General features: G+C 41.1%; 1 protein-coding gene across 3 annotated transcripts in view; it reads right to left on the bottom strand.

The window, feature by feature from the left end:
- ALPK2 (alpha kinase 2) overlaps nt 1-13,660 on the bottom strand; it is a 130,986-nt gene that overhangs the window by 96,023 nt on the left and 21,303 nt on the right. The window contains exons 1-2 of one of the 3 annotated variants that reach the window (XM_055102424.3): nt 4,846-4,953; nt 2,212-3,943 (exon numbers count right to left, since the gene is read on the bottom strand). In XM_055102424.3, coding sequence (XP_054958399.1) covers nt 2,212-3,888 — 1,677 coding nt within the window. In that variant the 5' untranslated portion in view covers nt 3,889-3,943; nt 4,846-4,953. Of the gene's footprint in view, nt 1-2,211; nt 3,944-4,102; nt 4,196-4,845; nt 4,954-13,660 lie in introns of those variants that run through there. The other 2 variants (XM_063597342.1, XM_034943824.3) reach the window with 2 other exon arrangements.

A 13,660-nucleotide genomic window follows, 5' to 3' on the forward strand; every position in this document is an offset into this window, starting at 1 on the left:
AATTTGGCTACATTGTATACGTGTGTAGAAAATACAGGTATCTCCTACAACTAAATAGAAACTTTTTGCGTGGGTAAAAGAATCTCAAATATGCCAGTCCCTGTGGCAAAATTTTCCTGCTTTACTCAAAGGAAAATAAACACCACAGATAGAAAGATCGTATTTCTAACTCCAGGCTGCACGGAACTGCTCTTAAATGTACAGCTTCTATTCACATTTCTGGTTATCCCTTGAGTGAGAGGTCAGCTCTGCTACTGACCACAGCAAAGTGAGAAAAGGTCTCACCACTTGCAGAAAATGCAAGCCCTTCGGTTTGCTTTCTGAACAACAGTGTTCACGGTTCTGAGGTAATTGCCTTAGTCACACCACAGAGCACAGGTTGGACCTTCAGCTGATACCTGGTGGAGTGGGTATATAGTGATGAATGTGTGTGTGAGTGTGTAAGCCAAAGAGTTCCACGAGACCTTCCATAGAGTACATGAGATAGATGACCTGGGTCCCAGAAATGGCCCATTTTACTTGACTGACTTGCTAGTAAACAAGTGAGCCAGGGCTCTCGATCTCAGAATTCAGTTTAGGTCACAAGCTGAGGATGACAAAGGGGGCTCCTCCCTCCAGCTCTTTGAAATTTGGGGCAGATGGATGAGACAGCAATTGCCTTCCACAATGGTGGGTCTAAAACCAATATCGTCAATAAATAGGTAAATAGCCCCCTTCCCTTCCACTTCTTTTGAGCTACTTTATCACCTTCCCCCACCTTCAATAATAATAAAGTAATTTGTCCAGTGAAACACTTTGAGTGGATAAATGACTGTAAAAAAAGCACTTAGCTGAGCACGGAAGAGCATTTTATGACTAGAAAAGGAAATGCCATGTTTATCAACATGAAAAAATTAACATTGTCATTTTATTTTGTATTAACATATGGTCAAAGCACCTCCCTAAGCTTATCTTGGGCATGAAACTGTGGTCATTGGTGTGTGAGCTGCTAAGAGCCGTGTGTTAAATAACTGGATGGGAGAATCTGATTCTCCTGTGAAAAGTAAAATATAAATGTGGCTTTTACCTGGCCAGTTTGGCCAGCAGAACAGAACAATTTGCTCAGTCAACAGTTACCTAAAATCTGGAGATTTTTAGATTGGCTTTTTTATGACTGGGTCTTTAGAAATTCATGTGTCAATTTTTAATATTTTCACAGAGTTAAGTCACTTTGCATTGGGAATATTTTATCTTTGGAGTGTCTCTAGTCTTCCATAAAAATAATACTAGTTTTCTAGTACAAAATTGGGAAAAAGGGGAATACAAAGTATAGTAAAAATAACAGACAAATAAGTTTTCTTAGGTATTTATTTACAAAACTCAAATCTTGCCCATATTACAGCGTAAGTCCAAAGCTCATTTGGGACCCTTTGAAACTGAAAATATCATTAAAAATATAAGTTATGTATCAAGCACAACATCTTTTGTGCATTGATTATTCCTATAAATTTAATTCCATCTCTTTACACTCCCAAATCAGTAATAAGGGAAAACAAATTTATTTCTTGGCAGCTTTTTTTCTCTTAGCCTCTTTTATACTCTGTTTTAAACAGAATAAGACAAACGTCCAATCAAAAACATCCCACCAGTGAGGCAACAGTTACTCTGCCTGCTTTCCCTAGCATCACAGAAAAAGTGAAGTCTACACGTCTTTCAGACACGCTGAAGTCTTTCATTCATACCACAAATTCTGATTAAGCCAAGACCTATCATTTTCAAAGCACTTCCCTGCAAATGACTAAAAACAATGTTTTTTTCCCCCTTCTTCCTTTAAAGGCTACACCCAAAACATTTGCTTGAGAAACTTTCTGAATAGTGGCATTGCCTGGTAAAACACATGCAGCAGACAAAATATCAGATTTCTTTTTCCAGCTGTCCAGAATCCCATTAGTGCCTCTTAACTTCTATCAGTCTTTTGCTATAATTAGGATGGCTTAGGGTTTATCTGGGCCTTTTTTTCAAAACCAGATTTCCTTCCGAGCAGCAGCAGCTGTCATGCACAAGTACCCTGATGGTGTTGGGAAACTTATTTTGATTTACATTATGGTATAGCAATTGTGAATGTGAAGTAAAGGAAGAGACACACACGCGCGCGCGCGCACACACACACACACACACACACACACACACGGTTCTTTTTATCTCGTAATTTCTTTAAAAGAAAAGTCTTACCTGAGGAGGATCACTCCAGTCTGGAACCTGGCTTGTTTCAAATAGAGTATTAACTTGCATGCCTTCTCCCTTGCAATTTGTGTTGCCTTCTTTGGAGACTGAGTCTGTTGAAGTTTGAAGGGTTTTTGCTTCTTGCTCTGCCTGGGTTGAAATAGTACATTCTCTTGCATCAGCATGGGAATTCCGACCAGTCGCTGCTGTGGTGTGAGAAGTCTCTCTTTTATCACTCTGGGTTAGTGGGGGCTTAGCAGATTCTTTGGCAGAGCAGAGATGAAGGGTACCTTCTGTTGTACTTTCTCTCAGTTTGGCATTCGGCTTCTTGGGATTTCCCTTCATTCCCGGCTGCCTCACCCTGGCAGATTTCTGTGAACCCGTCTTGCTCCATAAGTCCTTTCCCCCCACTCTCTTGTCAGCTGCCGTCTCCCAACACTGGCTCATCCCTGAGTTTTCCGACTCACCAGACAAGAGCTTCATCTCTGTCTCTCTTACTGATTCATCCATGTTGAGCAGATTGTCACTGGCAAATTCCTCTCTTGCTTGGTGGCTGTCTCTGGTTTCTCCTTGAATTCCTGGATAATCATTTTCAGCAGCCTCGGGAGCAGTGGGGAGTTTATATCTCCCCTGTTCTGTCACTGAAGACGTTCCATCCTGGTGAGGTCCCAAAATGAGAGTCATCCCTGTTTGTGGGGATGAGGGACCGTGCTTGGAGACTCTGCTGCTCCTCACCCCAACTTCTTGGGGTTGTGAGTGATGACCACAGAAGCCAGCAGTGGCAACCATAGGCCCAGCGTCACCTGACACCCAAGACCCACAACCCATTCCACTGAGGAAATGCTCACACCCACCCAGGCAATGCTCACCGAATTCCATCTCTTCGTCATCGCTTTCTAATAAAAAAACATGCTCAGTCCCCAGCAGGTTCCTTTGCCAAACTGCATTAGAGTAATCCGTCATAACATCAGAACATTCCAGATACTCCAGGTCATCATCTGAAAACTCCTCGGTGTAGGTTAGGGTTATCTCTGGGCAAAGTTCATAGTCACTGTCAGAGTCTTCACTGGAAAGCTGTGGGCTGGGTTGTTTGTTGGCCACGGCACTGTCACCTGGGTAAATGTGTGCAGTTGCCTCAGACAGCGGGAGGCTGAGGCTAATGTATTTCTGTACTTTGGGATTTTGCTGACTAGAGCGTAAGCCTTCATCATGAGGACCATCATTGTTCAGGTCACCATCCGTGAACTTTGATGCCATGGAATGCACTGTCTTGTGGCAACATCCGTCTTGTTTTTCATAAATATGACTTGAATTAAGAAAAAGCAACCCATTTGCAATTTCTTCTGTGTTACTTGGATCATAAGCCTCTCCAGTGTGCCTTGTTCCTTTAACACCCAAAGGATTTTCAGAACTGGACACACTAATGTCAAGATTGCCCAATGACTGGAGGGAGAGTGAATGGTTGGATTTGGAGGGGGAGGAGTCAGCTGACCTGGGAGTGCCCGGGGAGATGCTTTCTTCTTCCTTATAAGGATGTTCCTTCTCATCAATCTGATTTGCACTTTCTTCTTCATGTGTCCCTGTTTCATGTTTCCAACCCCTGTCCCTGTCATCTTCCAGGTTAGGAGACAATTGTGGGTTCTCTGATGAGCACTCAACCTCAACAGAAGCAGAACAACAGATCATTCCAAAAGAGTTTTTAGCCGAGATTTGATAGACAGCAGCATCATTTTTGGTACAGCTAGGATGAAGAGAATATATAGATAAGTTTGCCACATTTGGACATGCATGCCAACATTTTCACACCATGGCACACAGAGAAAATGACCATCATTTTACTGCATGTTCAAGGAGATCTGTGATCTCCCTGGAAAAGAGTTTGTGGCCAAAGGCAACTGACCTCTGGGCTCCGGTGCCCCCAGTGCTGAGAATCCTAGGCAATCAGCATCCTCCCTTGAAACTTTCCTCAACGCTGCCTCAAATGGAGAATGCTGAGGATTGCACCATGACAGTTTACAAATGCCATGGCAGGGTCAGGACATTACCTTATATGGTCTAAGAGGGGGAGAAACCCTCAGTTCCAAGAATTCCCCACCCCTTTCTTGGAAAACTCATGAATAATTCCACCCCTTATTTAGCATATCATCAAGAAACAATCATAAAAATGAGCAACCAGCAGCCCTCAAGGCTGCTCTGCCTATGGAGCAGCCATTCTTTTATTCCTTCACTTTCTTAATAAACTTGTTTTCACTTTAAAAAAAAAAAAAAAAGAATAAAATACTGAGAATTACTTAGATGAATGGGGAAAATGTTTTATATTCTAATTTCTTCTTCTTGCCTTTTACATCATTTTTATGTTATGGGAATTTGAAAAAGCATTTTTCTAGAGTGAGACATTGTACACAAATAAGTAAAATACAATTCTTCATGTGCTGGAATGGCATAGAGAACCCTCAAATCTTTTGAAGACCTTGCTAAGAGGGTGTCATTCTTGCTAGAGGCCGTAAAGATAATACCATGATAGGACTACGTATATGAAGGACAGTGCTGTTTCCTTTTTAATTGAATGTGACTAAAAGTCTAAACCACAGCCCGTGAGCTCCACTGGCTGGAAACCCATGTCCACAGGCCATTCTGACTCACATAGATCAAGCCAGGTTTTCAGCTTTGGCCCAGCAGGGGAGGAACAGAATGCTGGATGGAACGAAGCCTGCTCTCTCAGTTCAGGATGGACGCTGCTCCTGTGGCTCCTCCCATCATTGTTCAGCATCACAAGGAGCCTGCAGCCTGACATAATTTACTGGGTCCTTTCCCACTGGAACTCTTCTCCAGACACTGCAATCCCAGTAAAAACTTGTTACCTGTGTTTTGTATGTTGCACCCTTATTAATCTCATTTGACCGCATTGTAATTGTAATATTGCTGACCTCACTGTAAGTATCAGCCAGCCCAGAAGTCAACAATCATTTTTAGAAGGCAGGAGCTGTGGGTCTGGCTTGGTCTGAGAGGCAATGCTTAGATCTTTATTCACTGTTCTTTGTGTGAAATACACACAAATATCTAACCCAGGAAGGGTCAGTGTGAGACACAGATATAACATGGTCATCCTTTCTCTTCCCCACTGAAGGGACCCCTTGCCTCCACAATCCTATATGTCCTCATAAACCCTCAAGTGTTGAGTCCCAGCTCACATATGTCTCATTTTCAGAAGGCAAAGACATCTAATCCCAATTTCAATAATGTCTTGTTGAGTTGGCAACCTGGCTCTTGGGTAGAAGCCATTCAGGAGCGGCTGAGATTGGCCAAGCTTGACCCATGGCTGATATTGGACTTTGCCTTGGCCAAGAGCACACATAGAATAAAATTTAACGCAACTTTCTGGAGAAAACAATACCTGCACTCCTATTTCACTAAGTTATTCTGAGGTTTAAATGAGAAGACCAATATTAAGGGACTTTGCAAAGAAGAAATGTTATACCAGGCAAATTCTTCAAGAAGGGGGCAGTGCCGAGACAAAGATATCTCCGGTGCTGAAGAATCATGCAGAAGAATCATCAGAGAACTCTGTTTAAAATTCTTGAATCAGAATCCCTAGGTCAAGGGCCTGAGAATCTGCTTTTAAAGATCTCAAAGCCATTCTGATGCAAATTGTCCTTGGCCTACCCTTGGAGACAGCCTCATCCTCATCACTGTCAATCAGGCTTAGGGCTCCGCCATTCAAGCGGACTCTTCTCAGATGAAGAAAAATGTCTATTGCTGCAGTTTCATGTCATCCAGATTGTTGGCGAAAAAAAAAAAACTGTGAAATATTTAAAGAGATTTATTTTGAGCCAATATGAGTGACCATGGCTGGGGCACATCCTCAAGGGGTCCTGAGAACAAGTGCCCAAGGTAGTCAGTTTTTACAGTTTGGTTTTATACATTTTAGGGAGACAGAAGTTACAGGCAAAGACATAAATCAATACGTATAAGGTGCACATTGATTCAGCCCAGAAAGATGGGACATTTTGAAGTGGGGGGTGGGGGCAAGATTATAGGTCATAGGTAGATTCCAAGATTTTCTGATTGGTAATTGGTCAGAAGAGTTAAGCTTTCCCTAAAGAGTTGAAGCCAGCAGAAAGAAATTGTTGAGTTAAGATAAGTGGGTTGTGGAAGCCAAGGTTCTTATATGTAGAGGCAGCCCCTAAGTAGCAGGCTTCAGAGGGAATAAATGGTAAATGTCCTCTCTGGACCTTAGAAGGTGTCAGATTCTCTCCTGAATCGGGAAAAGACCTGGAAAGGGAAGGAGAATCACTACAGAATGCAGATTTCCTCCCACAAGAGTATGGCTTTGCAGGGCCATTTAAAAATATATCAAAGAAATATATTTTTAGAGTCAAATACTCTGATTTTCTTTAGGACCTGCTCTTTGTGATATGATGCTATACCAGAATCAGGTTGGAGTTGGGTATCTTCCTGCTACAGAGTCTGCTGTGAGTCTTATGATCTCTATTTTAATGTCAGTGGTGGTCAGTTGTGCCTAAACTCCAAAGAGAGGAGGGTATAATGAGGCGCGTCCAACACCCTTCCTGTCATGGCCTGAACTAGTTTTTTAGGTTTCTTAGGGATCCCCTTGGCCAAGGGGTGTGGGGGCAGTGGTGCGGCTTAGAATTTAATTTTTGGTTTACAACACTGTCTTCTTCATGAACCTTTTCAATTAATTCTTGGAGATTTGGCCTCCATTAAGCACTGACAGCATAAAAAAGCACTACAAGCTGAGCACAGTGGCTCACACCTGTAATCCCAGCACTTCAGGAGGCTGAGGTGGGAGGATCAGTTGAGCCTATGAGTTCAAGACCTGCCTGGGAAACATGGCAAGACTCCATCTCTGTAAAAAATTTAAAAATTAGCCAGGCATGGTGATACACACCAGTAGTCCCAGCTACTCCAGCCTGGATGGCAGAGCAAGACTTTGTCTCAAAAAAAAAAAAAAAAGAAAGAAAGAAAAAGGCGGGGGGGCTGTGGCAGGGTGGGCAATAGGGACTACTGGGAAATCCCAAGTAATTTTGATATCCTGACCTATCCAGTCCATGAGCCCTCTGCAGAGAAACCACCTCCCCTGAAGGTACCATGACTTGTGTAGAAGAGAGAGAAAGGAAGAAAAGAAAAGAAGGCTGAGAGGCACAAGGGGCAGTAAAGCAGTAAGAAATCAGGAGAGGTGGGGAGCAGAGATGATTCTCACGAATCAAGGAGAGAAAACAAAAAGAATTTTAGAAAAACATGGAGAAAATAATTGAGTTAAATACACTCTATTTAAATTCTTAACAACTAAATAAACAGATGGGAGATTGTCATAATTTTGTGATGTATAATTTTATGAAACATGTTTTAGTTGATAAGAGATTTATAATCCATCCTAAGTACAGTCAATGAAGAGAAAAGGGAACTGGATTAAGTATAATTAACTTCTCACTGGCTAATGAGTGCCTTTGAAAGAGTTATGATTTGTGGCTGACACGTCTTTGCTAATTATCTCGAAGCATCCTAAAGAAGAGGGGAAGAAAATCGGGCAAGGAAGCCAGCATCTGCTGGGTGACTCCTACATTAAACAATGTCTGCCTCCTCCCTGTGGGCAAAACTGAGGTTGAAAGGAGTTATTTCCCCAAAGTGAAAAAGCTGGAAAGCCATAGAGCCGGGATAAGAAAGAGCCTTCTGCCCTGGCTGCCTGGCTCTGTGGTTGCTGTTAGAAAACTAACATTACCAGAAAGGAAACGACACAGTGTAGAGATCATTCTGCAAATAAAGTGTTTCTGTCCTAAGTCTTCAATCTTGATCAGCCAAATGGCAGACTTGCATAGAGTAATGGGCACCGTGGTGCCCAGCATTATGTTAGGAGCTGCAGTGGAGTGAAGGAGACGCCTGAAACATCATGTCCAGCCCCCAAATGACTAAAAATTGACTGAAGGAAATAGTATTAATTTTCCAGAGAACCTTGTAGATCAGGTCTGTGCTAAGGTGTACAGAACAGACAGGATGGGAAAAAGGAGTTCAGAGAAGGGACTCCAATGGTAGCAGTTAAAATGGTGTTAGTAGGGTCAGGGTGTAGAATCTTTGCAGGATGCTGGCAGAGAGACCTGTGTGCCCCACAGTGATTTGACAGGAATGCAAAACCATCCAGGAAGAAATTCCCTGAACAATTAATTGAATTCCCTCCTTGCATGTCTTTTCTTTTGGCGGAGGGAAGCAGTAACATTCCTCTCCCCTGCTGTGAAAGTCTTGCTTGAATTCTCTAGGTTCTTTATAAATTAATCATTTCCTTATTAAAGAAAAAGAGGTCCATGTTACCTTGAATGAAGCTTCTGAGTTTGAACCCCCAGAAGTGGTCTAAACCAGAATTTCTGAAAACATTTTGGTTTCAAGACTCTTTAACACTCTTAAAAATAATTGAGGACTTCAAAGAACTTTTGTTTATATGGGTTATATCTGTCAATATTTACCACATTACAATAAAAAATTTTTAACTAGTTCATTTTAAAATAACAAGAATAAATTCATTGCACATTAGCATAAATAATGTTTTTATGGAAAACAAATATATTTTTCCAAGGCAAAGCAACATTTCATAAGAGTAGTTTTAAATTTTTTCATATATCTTTAATATCAAGCTTAACAGAAGATGGTTGGATTTTTGTATCTGTGCATTCAGTGTGATACAATACATGGTTTTGATTAATATATGTAGAAAAACTGGCCTGACACATCAATGTATTGGGAAAAAAAGGAATATTTTAATAATCTTTTCATCTGATTGAAAATATTCTTATTTGATATATATGAAGATTAGTTACAATGTGGAATCTGAAACCACATCAGTGAACTTTCCATACTTGTTACGTAAAATCCATCATTCTATGTTGCTTTTTTTTTTTTTTCTTTTTGAGACGGAGTCTTGCTCTGTCTCCCAGGCTGGAGTACAGTGGCACCACCTTGGCTCACTGCAACCTCGGCTCACTGCAACCTCCACCTCCAGGGTTCAAGTGATTCTTCTGCCTCAGCCTCCCAAGTAGCTGGGACTATAGGCATGCACCACCATGGCTGGCTAATTTTTGTATTTTTAGTAGAGACGGGATTTCACCATGTTGGCTAGGCTCGTCTCAAACTCCTGACCTCAGGCGATCTGCCTGCCTTGGCCTCCCAAAGTGCTGGGATTACGGGCATGAGCCACAATGCCCAGCCCTATATTGCATTTTAAGTGCATCTTTTACCTATGCATGATTTTGTAACATCACACATTGGTCATTTGGAAAAACTTGGCTCATGATATCTTCCAAATATTAATACATTTTATTAAATAATACTTTTTAAAACCACGTTGTTTAATATTATCACTGATCTTATCAGAATAATTTTTAAATATTATAAACTGTTAAGCTTTTGATGAAGGGCACAAGCTTTCCAAAATTCTACTTAGGGAAATAATATGAATGTTAATTTATCAGAGAACAGTGTAAATCAAATCTGTGCTAAGTTGTATGGTAGAAAGTAGAAGCATGGAGGATATGAGCTAGAAGTTCAGAGGAAGGATCCCTGAAAATTCTCACCTCTGTAAATGCAACAAGAACACTGGCAAAACTTGTCTGAATCAACTTTTTCAGGGCTCTGAAAATTAAAGGCAATCTGGGGAGCCTTTATTCAAGAAAAATGGCTGAATCTCAGTAAGAACAGTTTTCTGGTGCTTTAACCTGCCCTAGTTCTATTCCCCCATAACCAGCTCCACAGTAGTCTTGAAAACCAAGACTCCACAATCACAGTGAAAACCAGTAGCCTGGCAGCAGCTGGAGGGGGCAGGACAAAGTTGGGGCTCCTTCAAAGCCCCATACCCAGAGAGTTGTCATTATTTGACCTGCCTAGTAATTCCCTGGAAGACCCCACTCACAAGACTGTTTTTGTGTGATCTGACTTAGAGTTCACCCAGCAAAAATAACTTTTTCCCTAGGGGCATTTGTAAAAAAAAAAAAAAAAATTATAAAGACAATTGTTTAACACCATGGCTGCTTGAGGCAGTAAATTACAATTGGGTTAAACAATAGGGTAACCAAAAAGCTTAAAAGGGAAAGCTGGGAATGAGATGCCCATGGGGTCATTGAAAAGCTGAGACATTCTCCTGGGGATCTAGGAGGCCATGCACATGCATAAGGCTGTGAGCAGCCTTCCTAAGCATGTCCAGTGCATGTGCTTACGAAAGACCTGAGAAAATTCTGAGCTCGCAGCTCTAACTGACCTTAAGGCTCTCTACTAGCAGGAAGTGAAGGCTAAGGCAGAGTTGTCAATTGCCTGGCTGAGTGTGAAAGCATGCTTCATACCTCAACATGCACACACAGCCCCTCAATAAACTGGGAGACCCATTGATTCCAGACATCTAAGGAAATCTCTGTCCAGTCATTAGCTGACCACTAAGCTAACTCAGTAGAAACTTCAGGGGTCACAGACAACAAAGAATTAGTTCAGAAAAGTCACTAAGCAAGCAAACAACAACAATAAGCCCTGGGAATGTGGGAGAATCTCATTTCCAGAGTTGCCACATTACATTGTTTAAAATGTCCAGTTTTCAACAAAAGTTATGTGACATGCAAAGAAACATAAAGTATTGCCCATACACAGAAAAAGCAATCAATAGAAACTGTCCCTAGACTTGCTAAACACAAACTTTATCTATTTTAAATATGCTGAAAGAACTAAAGAAAACCATGTCTAAAGATCTGAAAAAAAGTATGAGAATGGTGTTTCAATAAAGACATAGAAATTACACATACAAACCAAATAGAAATTTAGAGATTTAAAATTACAGTAACTGAAATAAAAAATTCACAAAAGGGCTCTACAGCAGATTTGGGCAGATGGAATAAGAATCAATGAACTTGAAGTTGGTCAATTGAGATTATCCAATTTTAGGAACACAAAGAGAAAAGAATGTAGAAAATTAAATAGTTCTGGAGCCTGATGGTATACCAGCTTACAGTATATATATAATGAGAGTCCCCATAGGAGAGAAGATAGAGAAAAAAACAGAAGGAATATTGGAAAAAACTGGAAGTCCCTAGTTCAGAGAAGGGACTGCAATGATAGCTTAAAAGTTTGGATTTTATCACTGGCAACAAATACTTTTAGTTTTCCTTGAAGTGGCAGGCTTGTTTTGTTCATTTTTCAGAAAATGTCTGCCAAATACCCAAGGCTGAATAACCATCATTTGTCTGTTATTCTTTTGAGTAAAAATGATAATCCATAAAAACAGTGGCTAGTTCAGCTTGCAACTTAATCATGCAGAAGCTTGTCCTCAAGATGTTCACCATCTGAGGAAATCCAGCAGAGGTGCCGTGTGTATATTTCCCATTTTATTACATGGGGTATTAAAAGGGCTACTGAGTTATCAAGATTTAATAAAATTACCCCATTTTTACTGATGCATCAAGGGCATTATTAAGTAAAACTTTTTGTTTGTTGTTTTTAACTGTGGCTGTATGGAAATGCAGAATTCTATGGCAACTAATACGGTTCGGGACCACTGCCATGATTCATGCTAAGCCACCAACAGACTTACCCTTCATTACTTTTTATCATGAGTGTACACGTCAACACAGTGAAAAGGGCAAATAATGTTTGAATTTTTTTTTAATTTTTATTTTAAGTTCTGGGGTACATGTGCAGGATGTGCAGGTTTCTTACATAGGTGACGTGTGCCATGGTGGTTTTCTGCACCTATTAACCCATCATTTAGATATTAAGCCCAGCATGCATTAGCTATTTTTCCTAATGTTCTACCCCTTACACTGCTCCCCCTCAAACCCTGTCCACCGACAGGCCCCAGTGTGTGTTGTTCCCCTCCCTGTGTCCATGTATTCTCATATTTTTAGCTCCCACTTCTAAATGAGAACATGTGGTTTTTGGTTTTCTGTTCCTGTGTTAGTTTGCTGAGGATAATGGCTTCCAGCTCCATCCATGTCCCTGCAGAGGACATGATCTTGTTCCTTTTTATGGCTGTGTAGTATTCCGTGGTGTATATGTACCACATTTACTTTATCCAGTCTATCATTGATGGGCATTTGGGTTGATTCCGTGTCTTTGCTATTGTGAATGGTGCTGCAATGAACATATGTGTGCATATATCTTTGTAATAGAATGATTTATATTCCTTTGGGTTTATATCTAGTAATGGGATTGCTGGGTATGTTTGAATATTTTTAGGATAACAGTTTTGACCCTGAGGATCCCTAAAAGGGTGTTAGGGACTTCCAGAAGTCCAAGGAACACACTTTGAGAATCATTGATTTAAGCTATTCACCAAGGGAAGCCTGGATACACTGTCACAGCAGAACAGCTGGCTGTTGCACCCTGGAAGATGGGCATTAGCATGGAGGGGGTCACTGCTTTGCTTGGTTTGTTCATTTGTGTATCCTCTTAGGCTGATGATATAATTTCTGTGGTTTTTCTTATTTGCAAAGGGGAAAGAAGACCTATGTCTGGGCTCCACTTCCAGAGATTCTGATTCAATGCTTAATACATGGGCCTACGTAATTTAATTTTGGGCAGGAGGAGGCTGGTTCCATCAATTCTGTAAGAGCTAATCCTAAAAGTTCTTCAGGATTCAGCCAACTTAGCATGATTTTGTGCTTTGGGAACAAGGGTTAAAAATATGAGTAAGAACTAAGCAGGACAAGAATCCACAGGACTAGTAACCCTATCAAAGAGGAATATGAAGACACGAGTTTGGGGAACAGGATGAAACAAGTAGAAAAGGAAGACATAAACAAACGATTTATTTTTTTCTAGCTACCAGCACAATATACCCATCAAAATGATATACTTTTCAGTCCCTACATTTCAATCGTCATCATCTTCTTCATCCTTATTCTCATGCTCATCCTACCCCAAGGGTCACATGCCTTATTTCATACATCTCCCTATTGACCATTAAGGTGGGTGATTCCACCAGCAAAAATAAAAATAAAATCAGTAATCTTGTGTGGCCTGAAAAATGGATAATCCTTTATTGCCTGCCCTGAGGTCACTTCCCTGCTCCCAACAAGATTAAAATTGCTGAAACTCAAACTGCAACTCGACCAGGTGCCCTGAAGACAGGGTTCATAGAAGAAGAAGCTGAAGTATTGGCTAGAGGTAAGATTTGGAATTCTCAGCCAGGTGCATTGGCTCATGCCTGTAATCCCAGCACTTTGGGAGGCTGAGGCAGGTGGATCACTTGAGGTCAGGAGTTTGAGACCAGCCTAGGCAACATGTTGAAACCTCGTCTTTACTAAAAAAAAATACAAAAATTAGCCAGGTGTGGTGGCACGTGCCTGTAATCCCAGCTACTTGGGAGGCTGAGGCAGGAGAGTTGCTTGAACCCAGGGGCGGAGATTGCAGTGAGCTGAGATTGCACCACTGCACTCCAACCTGGGTGACAGAGCGAGGCTCCATCTAAAAA

Source organism: Pan paniscus, chromosome 17 (genome assembly GCF_029289425.2).
Source record: "Pan paniscus chromosome 17, NHGRI_mPanPan1-v2.0_pri, whole genome shotgun sequence".
Lineage (NCBI taxonomy): Eukaryota > Metazoa > Chordata > Mammalia > Primates > Hominidae > Pan > Pan paniscus.